The following is a 14586-nucleotide window of genomic DNA, read 5'->3' as shown; positions in this document are numbered from 1 at the left end:
GTCTCATTTGATCTAAGCGTGAAGGCTCCTTAGAGCTCATCGGTCTAGCCCCATCCTTTTACACATGATGAGTAACTGAGGCTCAGAGAGTTGAAGTGATTGACCCCAGGTCACACCTAGGACCCTAGATCTAGAGCCGGAGGGGACCTAGAGGTCATTTGGTCCAACCCCTTCATTTCACCAAAACTGAGGGCCCATGGAGGGGAAGTGACTTGCCCAAGGTCTAACAGCTAGCAAGTAGCAGAGTTCGAATTTGAACCCAGGTATTCTGCCTCTAAAGTCCACTGTTCTTTCCACTACACTCTAAAGAGGCATTGATGGGGCTGGTGCGAGGAGGCCGTTTGAAGGTAAGCGACTACTCTAATTTGACTCTGGAGCAAGAGAGGAAACGGGGAGATAAGACATGTCAATTATTACCACGAGGGCTGGGTTTGTTGTAACTGACTACGCTAAGGTAACCCTCTTCTTCTTGCCTCCCACAGTTAATCATTCACGACACTCATTTATTAAGCGGCTACCAGGAACCAGGCACTGGACTAGGCGAGGTTCACAAAGGTGAGGTGGTGGTAAATTAATCATACCTTCGATCATTCCCCCTCCCTGCTCCGGGCGTCTCTCTTCCTCGCCCCCCGCCCCTCCCCCGTCATTTACACTGGCGCAGCAGGCCTGCAGCCCAACTTGCCAGTCCGTTCTCTAGACGCTGGAGGGCGCTCTTAACGCCCGCCCCACCCCTCCCCTTGGTTATCTCGCCCCTCCCCTCAATAGCCCAGACCACCCACAGCCTAAGCCATGCCTCTTAGCCTCAGCCCCGCCTTGTCCCCGCCTATCACCACTGCCCTGCCTGCTGATTGGCCGAGGGCGGAGCTCCGCCTCACTTCATCATAAGACCTGGGGTCGAGGCGTCCGTGTCTAATTGCCCTGCTGCCGCGTCCTTAGCCTCCCGGGTCTCGACCATCTGACTCTACCGGGAGTTTGTTTGCCACCGTCGCCTCCCCTGGGCTAGGACTATGTCGCGTAGCTGCCGTCTTCATCTCTCCCTCGTCACCCAGGGCTCGGCCTTTGCTTTGCTCTGTCTCTTACTGGGTGAGTGGGGGCTGACGGGGGGTGGGGAGACCAAGAAGGGGAGACCGGGCCCAGCTCTTACCCTGGCTCCGGGTCCGAGGCCGAAGCCGGGGCGGCCCCTTGCACGGAAGCGATGACAGCGCGCGGGGAGGGGGGCCGAGGCCGGGGCCAGGGCCGGGACCGGAGGGAGCCCGAGGTGGGGAGCGGCCTGGCCCCTTGGAACTGGGGAGAAGAGGAGCTTGTGAGATGAGAGAGGGGCAGCGAATGAAGAATGAACAAGATGAGAATGGGGGGGGGGTTCGTGGGGGTCGAGTGACCAAGGTGAGAGTTGGAGGGGAGGGGCTGTCGTGAAAGAGTAACCTCGGTGGTGGGGGTGGGTAAGGAGTTACCTACATGGGATGAGGGGCTGTTGGGGGGCCCAAAGAGTGACCAGGATGAGGGGGGGCAGCGATCAAAGGAGTGACCTAGATGGGAATGTAAGGGAGGATGCCAGGGGGAGACGAATGACCAAAGTGGGAGTTGAGGGGGAGGTGTGCAGTTGAGTGGTAATCTAGGAGAGAGATGGGAATGGGGGCTTTGGACTAACCTAAATGAGAGGGTGGATGGGAGGAGCAGAGGGGTGACAAAAATGGGAATGGGAGGAGGTGTCAAGGACTGAAGAATGGCCTAGGTGGAATGGGGGGAGGGGGATAGGGGGCCAAGGAGTGATCAAAGTAAGAGTGAGATAGTCAACTCAAGGGGGATCTGGGTCTGGTGGGAAAATGGTATGGAGGCCGCGACACTAGGACCAGTTTGAACCCATACCCTGAAGCTGAGGAGGCCTTAGTGTGAAGGGAATTCTTTCATCTGGGAGACACCTTCCCCCCAGTCACTTCTCTTTCCCTGAGTGGCTAGGAAGGGAGCCACCCTACCCTGGACTCAGTTGAGGTGGCTTCCCCTAGCTTGAGTTGAGTTTAGGGATCTTGTCTGCTACCTGGCTCCTCAGTCTATCTGTCTCTTTTCCGGCTTCTCCCCTTCCCCCTCATTCTATTATTACCTTCCAGGGATGTTTTATGAGGAAAACATTCCAGAGTTCCATAACTAACTTAGCTCAGACACTCAGCCTCATATAGAGGAGGGTGTAGGCTGGTTTTTAAATGAGGGTTGGAGGAAAAAAAAAAAAACCAAACTTGCCAGTGGATTGTAAATAACCCCCATATATTTTACTGGTAGAAGAATTAATCTTGTCATCCAATCTGCTAACCTCTCTCCCCATTTGCCCCCAGAAAGGTCACAATTTCTTCTTTCCCTCCACTTTCTAAACTCTCCTGTAAGCCTTAGGATGGAGCTCACAAGTTCTGTGACATTTCAACTGTTTTAGACAGATGATGAACAGTTCTAAGGGCTTTGGATTGAAAACTTCCATGAAAGTGGTAAAAACAGATCTCTGTAAAGCCAACTTGTTGAGGCATCTAATTGAATACTGGGGTGGTCATAGATGTTTCCTTAGGACATGCTGTTAGAGGGATTAATGAATGTGTAGGCACTGATATGTTAAATCCTCATATCAATTCTTAGGTATGACAACAGGTAAGGATTGTCATGATGAACTAGAAAGACCTTGGGCGTGTGAGGACTTTACGGTCCTCATAAACAGAATTGCTTTTCCAAGAATTTGCTTGAATTCCATTTAGAATATAGGCATTTGAAATGACTTGTTTAGTATTTAGTTAAGTAAGCATTTAATCCTCACATCTTATATGTTTGTGAGGTTTAAAAATTGTTTTTAAGTTTTTTTGTTGTTGATGAATCATTTTAACTTCAGCAAGAAGCATTCAAATATGTAACAGTAAAACAAAATAACTGTAAATCATCCTGGCATAACTAAACTTTTGCCAGGATTGTGCTTTCAGACGTAAGCATTCTTTTATTTGTGCTAGGTTTGGTTTTTTTTTTTTCCCCATGAATTCCTTATAATATAGCTTTCTTGGTCCCCTGCTTCCTGTGGATCAACTTAGCAATATCACAATAGATTATACTTCTAGACCTTGGTTCCTGGAGCCTCTGAAATGGACAAAGCCTTCTTGTCATAATCTTACATTGAAGTGGTTACAGATTGTTCTGATATGAAATGATTTGCTTGGAGTCAAGGCTGTCTTGAGGGAGACAGCCCTGGAGGTTGGCCAAATGGACAACTCTTCCCATGGTAGTGTGTTTCTTTCTTCTGCTCCTTCTCAGAATGAACAAACATTTGATTGGAAAAAAAAAGTTTAAACTCTACAGTTTTCAATCATATTGCTATTTAAGCTTCAATCATTTTAAACACCTAACAAATGTGTCAGTCTCTGGGATGTGGATCCATTCATGACAGTGAGTGAAGGGTACTAGTTAATTCTCTCAAGGGGAAACTTTCTTTTGATTGAAAAAAGATTAATTAGATGGAGAACGACATATCAGTAGAGTCAAAGAACCTTTATGATTTCTCATCATAAATCAAAGTTAATGTCGGCTTGGGGTGAGAATCCTAGACTTGGTGTGAAGAGAGTAATTGTTAGCAACAAAGTTGTCTTCGAGGAGTTAGTGCCACATAGTAAATCAGAATAACCCAGCAGAGATTTGCTACAGAGGATCTTCTCCCTCCATTCCTAGTTTTTCTGTAAGCTCTAGAACAGGGGTGGGAAACTTGTGGCCGCACTTGAGGATCTAGAGGGCCACGTGTGGCTTTGAGGCCACAGGTTCCCCACCCCTGCTCTAGAAACTCTGAAGGACTTATATTTTTGAAAGATATCTTTTGAGAAATTCATATTGTAATTTGATTTTCAAATGTTTTTAAAAAACTCCCCTCTGTATCCCCTTTGCTGTTTCTTCACCTTTGTCTACTCCTCTTTTTTTTTCCCCTTACTAGGAAATGATGCCAATAAGGGTAATGTTGGAATGAATCATTGTATGGGTTACAGTTTGTTTGCTGTCCCAGACAGTCTGGAGGTGGGAAGTTGGACTTAGGGATGGTAATCTTAATGGGAATGGAAGTGGGGAGCAGGGAGTTAGAGATGTTAGGGCTTGTGCAGATTTACTTTGCAAAAACATTTCCAAATACTGGGGTTTGAAGGGGAAATGAATTTGAGAACCCCTGATTTGAAAGCATGCTTCCTTTGGATTCCTTAGAGCTGTCATTCCAAGCTTTGGCTTTGTTGCCATCCCAGGGTATGTCCATAATTTTTTTTTTTTTTTTTGGTGAGGCAATCTGGATTAAGTGACTCGCCCCAGGTCACACCGCTAGTAAATGTCAAGTATCTGAGGTCAAATTTGAACTCAGGTCCTCCTGACTCCAGGGCTGGTGCTCTATCCACTCCGCCACCTAGCTGCCCCTATGTCCATAATTTTGAACTGCATAGTATAGTGAAATGATAATGACTAAGGTTGGCCCCAAAGAAGAGCTGTGAGGAGGCACCTCCCATGGCTTCTTTGCAGAGGTGGGGGACAATGGGTATGGAATACTGCATATATAGTCTCATAAGACTTTTTTTTTTCCCCCTCTTATTTTTGGTTATAAGGGATGGCTCTCTGGGAGGGATATATTGGTAAATGGAGGTGAAATAAAGACAGAACATAGTGATTGAAAATGTGTGCGTGTATGTATTATCTTTTCAGAGAATAGGGCGTCCTGAGAGTAAACAATGATACCTTGAGAATCATCCCATTAGAGACTTGACTGAAATATAGAACTAACTGTCCACTTAATTTACTGGTTTCAGATCAAGATAGGGATCAACATTATTGCTGCTGTGATAAAAATCAACGAAGTGGTAGTCAAGGGCATATTTCTTGCTTAATCCTATGCTAATGCTCTACCCACAGGCTGTAATGGAGATAGGCTTCTTCTGTACTTGTTGTCTTGTTGGGGAAACTAGATTGAGACTAATGTCCTGTTGATCTAGTTGAGAAGGCCTGGGTGTCAGGAAGACCTGGGTTCATATCCCACCTTGGATGTTTACGGAGGTGACTCTAAACAAGTCACTTAGATTTCCAAAACAAAGGACTCAGTGAATTCCAAGGTTCCAAATCAGTGGCCCTGTAACATAACGCTATCTGATTGTGACAGCATATTGTGGACTATAATGAGTCTAAGTACAGCTTACTCAGTAAAAGCTTCTGGGATAAGCTGAGACTTGAGCTGAGCCTTGAAGGATGGAGAGAATGTCCATAGGACAACCATTTCCCTTAATGAGAAATAGCCATAGGAGGGATGATGGAGAGGCAGAAAGGAGCATCATATGGTCAGGGGGCGGTGATTAGAAAAAAGGTTGGTACTTGAGACGATATGAAAGGGGGGACAAATTAAGGAGGGCCTTCAAGGCCCAGCAGAGGGACATATAGCCATTGAAAGTTTTTAAGAAAGGAAATAATTTGAGAAAAAGTAGTTTAAGGAAGAAAAATCTGCGAGGATGACTTGGAGTAGGGAGATGCTGAGAGAGAAGTTAGCTAAGGAGGCTTTGTAATAATTTAGGAGGCAGAGGGTAGGGACTGGATGTGTGATTTTACTGGTATAAGGAATGTCCAAGTGAGGAAATTCCCACTCTCAGTACAGGTCAGCAGCTTTTCTTCAATGTATGTAGTCTGAGAGTTGCCTAGATTAGAGAGCACTAACAGATTAAGTGATTTGTCCAGGGTCACACAGCTAGACTGAGTCAGAGCGAGGGCTTGAATCTGCATTCTCCTGCCTTCAAGGCTGTTTCTCTCTACCAGGCTGCCCGGACAATTTTGGTTGACTCTGAAATAATATGGGTCAGATGGACTCTGAATTTCCATCTTGCTCAAAAATGCAAGCATCACCTGGCATTTATATTTATAAATGTGCCTTTTGCAGTTATGAGAGTTAAAATGAGATTTCATTTTGTACATTTTTTTTTAACTCCAGGAACCCTTGAGATCGATGCATTGAATCTCACCCTGAACAACTCTCACAATGCCACTTGCCTGCATGCCCAATGGCAGATGAATTTCACAATAGACTATGAAACTGTAAACCATGGCCTTGTAAGTAGACATTCGGCAAACGACCGGGAATCGTTGTGCTTTTGTTAGCCCTACCTCCCCTAAAAAGTCTCAGAAGTTGATTGACTTACCTCTTAGTCTGTCCATGGTTTTTCCTGTGTACTTGAAGGCATTTAATTTTTGTGGTTTTATGTATTTTACTTCTCTGAGGTCATGAATTGTTTGGGTTTCTCAGGATCGATTAAGGGAAAATGATGAAAAGTAAGCTACTCATTTCTAATTACTTAGTACTTTGATGAACGCTTTTCATGTAAACCCTTATCTCATCTTCACCCTCCATTCTTGGTTTCTCTTATTTCCTTTCTGGTTGGTTAAGGGTTATTTTTCTCCCTCTCCTTCTCCCTTCCCCCATCCCATTCTCCCCATATTCTTTTTTTTTTTTTGGATTAGATTTATGTTTTCATTGTAATTTGCCAGTGCAGATTAACACCTGCTCTCCAATTTCCAGCATTAGAGATGGGGGGAGGGGCAGGGCCGTGCTCACCAGGCCAGGTCTCTATCTACTGTGTCCTGCCCGTCTTTCTGAATCTCTCGTGCAGCCTGGGGGAGGGGTGGGGGAAGGGGAGGAAAAAGACAGAGCTGTCTGCTGAACAACATTTGCTGATCTTAACCCATAATCAGTTTTGTCATTTCCCCAGAGGAATAAAAAAATGTGGAAGCACCTGAGCCCTACCTCCCCCCCCTTTTTTTTTTAACATAGCAGGCTAGGGAAAGGTAAACAGAGGGCATGAGAGTCTTAACACTGAACTCCAAACCTTGGAGAAATGCTTTTATGTACATTTATATTTTTCTCTCCCTTCCCTATCTCTTTCCACTTTTTATTTTAGAAAAATGTAACAATTCAGGTCCCCAGCAACGCATCGTATAGTGGAAGTGATTGCGGTACTAATGACAATGTCTCCCAAATTAAAGTCCAGTTTGGATCGGGTTTCTTTTGGAATGTGAACTTTACCAGAGAGAATTCTGCTTATTTCATTGACATCATCTCCTTTTCCTATGACACCAGCGATAATGACACTTTTCCTGATGCCAAAGAGAAAGGTAACAGGCATTTAGGGTTTTATTGTTTTGAGAAGAATCAGGTAGGTTGGGTGGAGTGGTCTGTGACCTCTTGGGCCATTCCAATAGCATTTTTTACCAAAACTTTAGGCATTGAATGATGACTGAGCTGATGCTCAGCCCCCACCCCTCACCCCGCCCTTTTGCTGTTGACCACCCTGTCCGGCCAAAATTGACCAAGAAAGACTTGTAGAATGGATGTAGCATTTGTGGCTTGTTAAAGTTGCTGTCCCATTTGGAATGACTTAATCCCAGCAACTAAAAGAAGTTCCTGGTATTTTAAAGCTGTGACTGTTTGAAACATCAGCTGTGGCCCACATTTCAGCCAGATCTGTATGCAGGATGTAATGATAGCATTAATAAAAATAGTTTGTACGTGAACCAAAACCCTGTCTAAACTAAAAGGGAATGAGGCACTGTGGCTGTTGTTTAGTTGTTTTTCAGTTGTGTCCAGCTCTTTGTCACCTTCATTTGGGATTTTCTTGGCAAAGATACTGGAGTGGTTTGCTCTTTCTTTCTCCAGCTCATTTGACAGATGAGAAACTGAGGCAAACAGGGTGAAGTGACTTACCCAGGGTCACACAGCTAGTAAGTGTCTGAGGCCGGATTTGAACTCAGGAAGATGACTCTTCCTGGCTCCAGGTCTAGCGATCTATCCACTGCGCCACCTAGCTACCCCTGAGGCACTGTGGTACATGGGGGGTAAAAAAAAGCCCTCACTGCTATTAGAGTCAGTAGAGCTAGGTATAAATCCTAGCTCTTATCCTTATGACTTGTATGACCTTGAACAAGTCCCTTTATCTCCCTGGGCCTCAGTTTCTGCCTCTGTAAAATGATGGCCTATGAGGTCCCTTCTGGCTCTAGCGCTCAGTTCTCATGATTTACTCTCGCATGTTTTGGGGGCAATATTTTTGTTTTTCTCAGACATAGCAAACGTTTCATTTTGTTCGCCATAACGGCCATCTGGAAGCAGCCTTTTAGACTTGCTAATGAATAATTCATAGTTGCCTCTAGTCTACAGAGCTGTACTTCCCGACATCTAGAAGTGAATGATCTGAGTGTAAAGGTCTGAAGGGAATGTCAGACTAGACACTGAAAGGCCCTTTGCTCAGCTTCCCTCTTATCTCCTCAGTCTGACTGTTCATTATTAAGCCAGAGTTTCTAGACCCCTAAAGTGGCAGGTACTTTTTTGAGCACCTCCTATGTGCCTAGCAAGTGCTCTGGGTGGCAGGGGGAAAACTCCTGAGACACTTGTCTTTGTTCTCAAGTGGCTTAGCTAGGGATAGCTAGATAAAACCGATGTGTACTTTATGGAGAAAACCAATGCTGCTCCCTAGAAGGATGATAAGATGGCAGAAAATGGAAGGGTGAGTGTGGGTTGGTGCTTCACAGAGAAGGTGGAACTTGGCTAGGGAGAAGGAAGCCCACACGGGGAGAGCAACCTGAGGAAGGCAGCCATGAACATGGTGTGTGCAAGAAGTTTACTTGACTCTAGTCGAAGAGTTATGCATTGGATAGGTAGATGGGGCTCTAAAGTGGATAGAGTGCTGGGCCTGGAGTCAGGAAGACCCGAGTTCAAATCTAGTCTCTTGACACTTACTAGCTGTATAGTCCTGAACAACTGACTTAACTCCTGTTTGCCTCAGTTTCCTCATCTGTAAAATGGGGCTAATCATAACAGCACCTACCTCTCAGGTTTGTTGTGAGGATCAAAGACGATAATATTTGTAAAGTGCTTAGCACGGAGCCCAGCACAAAGTAAGCACCATATAAATATTAGCTATTATTATTATCGTCGTTGTTGTTGTTGCTTGAGGGCCTCAAAAGCTAGACAGAGTAGTTTAGCCTTGTTATAAGTAAGTCATAGGGAGCCATAGTGGGTTCCTAAGCACAGGCTTGACATGGCAAGAGCAGAATAGAATATGTAGGATGAATTCATCTAGAAGCAGGGATACCAGCCAAGGACCAAAGGACCAAGGGCTTGGAAATAGAATAGTAGGAATGGAGAAGAGAGGGTAAATCAGTTAATAAGCATTTATTGAATTACACGTATTAAGTACTTAGTACTTGTGTTTTCACAAAAAACTTGTGTTGTCATTCATTCCTTGGGTTACAGAGACAAGAGAATGAAACAGCCCCTGCCCTCAAGGAGCTTACATTATAACTAGGGAGATAACGAGTACTTAATAAATAAGTATTTAGAGAATACATATAAAGAGAATAAATATAAAATAAATACCAGATAGCTAAGTACAAAGTAGAGGTCATACGAGGCTAGAGAACGCTAGCAGTTGGGGAATCAGTTGGTTGAATGTTGTCCTTCCTTCTCGAAGAGGACCAAAATGACATCGCTATGTTAGAGTCAAGTTACAGTGTATCTGACTGTGGCTGGTCAGACCAATACGAGATCGGAATGCTCCAGCACAGGTTGGGCACAAATAGTCAGTGTGAGTATTTGGAGTGAATTCTCTAATTTTGTGCATCTCGCATTTCTTTTGAGCTACTTTCAGTTCTGCTTTGCTCATAGAGCACAGCACCTTCTCTGATGTGGACATGCCATGCTGGGCGGTCCTGTGCCAGTATCTCCCATGTCACATAATCAATTCCAAAATTCTTAAGAGAGACCTTGAGAGTGTCCTTGCATCTCTTCTTCTGACTACCATGTGACCGCTTGCCATGGGTGAGTGAGTTCTCCATAAAATAGTCTTTAAGGCAAGCATACATTTGGCATTTGAACAACGTGGCTGGCCCATTGCAGTTGTGTTCTCTGCAAATAGAGTTTGAATGCTTGGCAGTTTAGTTTGAGAAAGGACCTCAATATCTGGAACCTTATCAGAATCTTCCTAAGACAATTCATATGGAAGCGATTCAGTTTCCTGGCATGGCACTGGTATGCTGTCCAGGTTTCACAGGCATACAGCAATGAGGTCAGCACAACAGTTCTGTAGACCTTCAGTTTGGTAGTCAGCCTAATGCCTCTTCTCTCCCACACTTTCCTTCGGAGCCTCCCAAACACTGAGCTGGCTCTGGCAATGCGAGTGTCAACCTCATTGTCACTGTGTACATCCCTAGAAAGTATACTGCCAAGGTAAGTGAACTTGTCCACAATATTCCAAACTTCTCCATTTACCGTAACCGATGGTTCTATGAATGGATGGTGTAGTGCTGGCTGTTGAAGCACCTGTGTTTTCATGGTCTTAATTGTTAGGCCAAAATTAGCACAAGCAGCAGAGAATCAATCCACACTTTCTTGCATCTCAGCTTCAGAGGCTGCATTGAGTGCACAATCATCTGTGAACAAAAAATCATGCACCAACTCTCCCTCCACTTTAGTCTTGGCTTGTAGCCTTTTCACCTTAAACGATTTACCATCAGTGTGGTAGCTGACCTTGATGCCATGTTTGTCCTGATTGAAGGCATCTGACTACATAGCTGGAAACATCATGCTAAAAAGCATGGGAGCAAGCACACAGCCTTGCTTCATTCCACGGATTATTATTCAGAACCCAGGCTAGCATGCCATCGTAAATTTGATGTGCAATACTGATCAGCTTCTCCAGGCAACCAAATTTTGACATAATTTTCCATAAGACCTCACAACTGATGGCATCAAAGGCCTTGCTTAGCTCAATGAATAGACCTCTGTTCTGCTCCTAGCATTTCTCCTGGAGTTGTCAGGCAGCAAACAGCATATCGACTGTTCCTGGCCCTTTCTGAAGTGGCTCTCAGGTAGATGACCATCCTCCAGGTCAAGGATCAGCCTATTAATGAGGACTCTGGCAGGAATCTTGCCAGCAGTGACTAAGAGCGAGACCTACCCTGTGATTGTCACAGGACAGTCTATTTACTTTTATAGAGATGGACGATGGAGGTGTCCTTGAACTCCTTGGGGGATAATCTCCTCTTGCCATATAACCTGGAAAATTTCACCAGCTTTTGTATGAGCAATAGACCCCCTACCTTGTAAATCTCAGCTAGAATAGAATCAGCACCAGGTGCTATGCCACAGGAGAGGAGCCTAATGGCCTTCAAAACCTCTTTTTCAGTTGGAAATTTGACTAGACAGGGACTGAGTTTAACCTGAGGTAAACAGCCAATGGCTTCAGCATTGATTGATGGTGGTCTGTTGAGAACACCCATCCCTCCAGGATCATACCCTTATCACTAATCAACGTAGCTCTGTCAGCACTGAGTAGTTGAGGTGTACCATATGTCTTTAGCCCATAAATAGGGCGTCATAGAAGTGCTTCAGATTGTTGCTATCAGTGTAAAACTGAATTTCATCTGCCTTCTTACTGAGCCAAGAATCCTGCATCTTTCTCAGCTTCGCTTGTATTTTACTTTTGATGGAGTTAAATGCTGCCTTCTTAGAGATGAACTATCCTGCTGATAAACCCTGTAGAGTTCTCATTTTTCATTTAGCAGCTTCTGAATTTCACCATCATTTTCGTCAAACCAGTTTTGATGTTTGCCAGTGTTCTGGCCTAGATGAGTAAATGCAGTGCTGTACACCAAATCTCTGATAGCTACCCACTCCTTTTCTGCTCCACTCGTTGCTAACTGTGTGTTGGCTCAACTTTCTCCCCAAGTTAGCAATGAACTGTTCTTGCTCAGAGAAGCGCTCAAATCTGTTGACGTTAAGTCTTCTGGTAGTCTCATCTTGCCTTGGGGCCACCACTTTTGTTGAATGCGAATATTTGCGTGAGGAGGATAAGTCTATGATCAGTCCAGCACACTGCACCACACCATTGCCTTGGTTACTCTCACATCCTGTCTGTCTCTTGTCCTTATAATGACAGTCTATTTTAATAGATACATAGATTTTTCTATGTTTTCATAGTAAACATCCACAAAGTTTTATTGCATTTAGGTAAACAGTAGACAGTGTTGGTGATGTTCTCATGAGATACACAAATCTTCAGTAGTAAGTGACCATTGCTGTTACTGTTTCCAGCTCCATTCCTCTCAAGGACTCCCTGCCACGTCTGGTAGTCTGAGCTTGCTCTAGCATTAAAGTCACCCAGAATTATAAGCTGGTCCTCTTTTGGCACATTGGTGATGAGGGTTTCCAGGTCTTCATAAAATTTTTCTTTGACTTCATCAGGGTTCGTCATGGTGGGAGCATAGGCACTGATGTTGGTGGTGTGGTGTTTTCCTGCACGTGGCAATTGCATTGTCATGATCCTGTCGTTTACTCCTTTTGGGAGGCATATGAGCTTGCTGACTAGATTAGTTTTGGTTGCAAAACCTACACCAGCTTTACAGCTCTCCCCTTCACTGTGGCCGCTCCAGAAAAATGTGTATTCAGCTTTGACTTCAGTAAGCTGGCCTTCGTTTGCCAGCCTTATTTCACTCAGGGCTGCTATTTGGATGTGATACCTGCTGAGTTCTCTCGCAACGAGAGCTGTTCGTCTTTCAGGTCTACTGGATTTTGTGGCATCTATAAGTGTGTACACATTCCGTGTACCAATGGTGAGGGAATCAGCTTTGAGGAAGTTTTTGTCCATTTTTTTGTGTTTCAACTACAGGGTAGGATCCCCGCCGGTTATGGTAAATAGGCCAGGGTTGGGCAAGCAGACAATATGTAGGGCACCTTCTCTAGCCCCTTCTTCACACCAGGAGGTGAGCAGTGCAGTTCTTAAAAGGCTGCTCAGAGGGGCAGCTAGGTGGTACAGTAGATAGAGCCCAGTCAGCAGGACCTGAGTTCAAATCCGGCCTCAGACCAGACACTTGACACTAGCTGTGTGACCCTGGGCAAGTCACTTAACCCCAATTGCCTTTAAAAAAAAAAAGGAAAGAAAAAAGTCTGCTCAGACACCCAAGGGGTTGCTGAATCCCACTGCTGCTTCCAGTAAGAAGACAACCCTGTGGACTAGGCTGCCAGTGTGTAAGGATATGCCTGCAGCTCCCAGTGTATTCACACCTGCTACTTTGTCACTTGCCTGTCACCACAGGACTTGGAGATAGGTAAAAATGGTAAAATGGTAGGGGTGATGTCTTTTGATTCATGCATAGATTGGGTTTAAGTGAGGCAGAATCACACGAAGTCGTCAGCCTCACTCTCTCTTCCAGAGTCCTGCCACAGTCTAGTGGCGGGACAGAGTCAAGACGACTGGTGATGGCTGGAGATGCAGTGGATGGCCTTGGCATCTTCAATGTCTAACCAAGCTCTGAGTACTCCACAGCATCTGTTTCAGCCGCCTTCATGGCCATTGGAACAAATTGTTTTCGTCTACCCATTCCACCAGGGAAGTCTTTGCTTGCTTGGGGTAAACACCTCCCCAACTCACCGACAGGGGTTTGAGACCCCTTGGTTACACTCCAATCTAGTTTAGCCCATCTGCCAAAATGGTTTACTGGGATGTGGCCGTTGTACATGCTAAAGCTTCTTGGAGCCACAGGTGAGAGTTGGGTGGATCAGGTAGACCCCAGAGGTGGGAAGCAGCCCTTACACCAGAGGTCCTAGTGTTCCCTGAACATACCCTACACCCCAGTCAGTATAGGCTTCATGTAAAAAGTGATGCTCAAGCTGTGTTGAAAGAAGGGAGGAATTCTGTGGGGCAGTGATGGAGAGGGAAGGTGTGGAGGACAGCCAGTGCAAAGGCATGGAGATGGGAGATAGAATAGAGAAAAGGCCAATTTGGCAAGACCACAGAGTAGGGGAAGGGGAGCAATGTGGAATGAATAAGCAGTAACTAAGACGTGTTGTGAAAGATGAAAATCTGGACTTCAAAAAAGTCAGCACTTAACACTTCTAGTTTTCCAGAAGGAAAGCCTTGTGGCTTATAACTATTATGAGAAAGTACTTAAAACTATTTTGGGCTTAAAATGGTTTTTAAGATTCTTTTTACATAAAAGCAATGTAGTCAGTTACCATTCTGTCATTTCCGTTACTTAGTAATTGAAATAATTCAGTTGCTAGTTTAGGAGAATTGTTCTTGTTCAAATATTCTCCCTTCTGCTCATTAATGTGGTCAACAGCCACATTCATTGGCTTCTTTGCCAGACAGTTGTGTAGCGCGTTCTATATAGCAAGGGTTTTTGTGATCCTTGTATGTGGGCATATAGAAATGGCATTCATACGTTGCTGCCATATTCTACTGACTTTTTTCCATCTAGAGCAGTGGTTCTTTTTTTTTTTTTAGTGTAAAAATTTTCATAGTTTATTTTTAAAATTACATGCAAAAACAGTTTTTAACTTTTGTTTTTTAAAATTTTGAGTTGTAAATTCTTTCCCTCCCTCCCCTTCCCCTCCCTGAGACAGCAGGCAACTAGATATAGATTATACATGTGTAGTCATGCAAAACATATTTCCATATTAGCCATATTATGAAAGAAAACACAAAAAAACCCAAGAAAGATAAAGAAAGTTTTAAAGAGTATGCTTCGATCTGCATTCAGACTCCATCAGTTCTTTCTCTGGAGCCAGAT

The 14586-nt window shown here is 44.5% G+C and overlaps 1 protein-coding gene across 3 annotated transcripts in view; it reads left to right on the top strand.

Moving 5' to 3' along the window:
- Positions 1-887: 887 nt before the first annotated feature.
- Positions 888-14586, top strand: part of LAMP2 (lysosomal associated membrane protein 2) — a 37628-nt gene continuing 23929 nt past the window's right edge. For all 3 annotated transcript variants that reach the window (XM_027861382.1, XM_027861384.1, XM_027861383.1), the window contains exons 1-3: positions 888-1083; positions 5960-6078; positions 6924-7137. In XM_027861382.1, the coding sequence (XP_027717183.1) occupies positions 1008-1083; positions 5960-6078; positions 6924-7137 (409 nt within the window). In that variant the 5' untranslated portion in view covers positions 888-1007. The remainder of the gene's footprint in view (positions 1084-5959; positions 6079-6923; positions 7138-14586) is intronic.

The sequence above is a fragment of the Vombatus ursinus genome, unplaced genomic scaffold (assembly GCF_900497805.2).
Source record: "Vombatus ursinus unplaced genomic scaffold, bare-nosed wombat genome assembly UNPS02014735.1, whole genome shotgun sequence".
NCBI classification, from domain to species: domain Eukaryota; kingdom Metazoa; phylum Chordata; class Mammalia; order Diprotodontia; family Vombatidae; genus Vombatus; species Vombatus ursinus.
The sequence above is the reverse complement of the archived record's forward strand: the minus strand, read 5'-3'. Positions and strand labels throughout refer to the sequence as shown.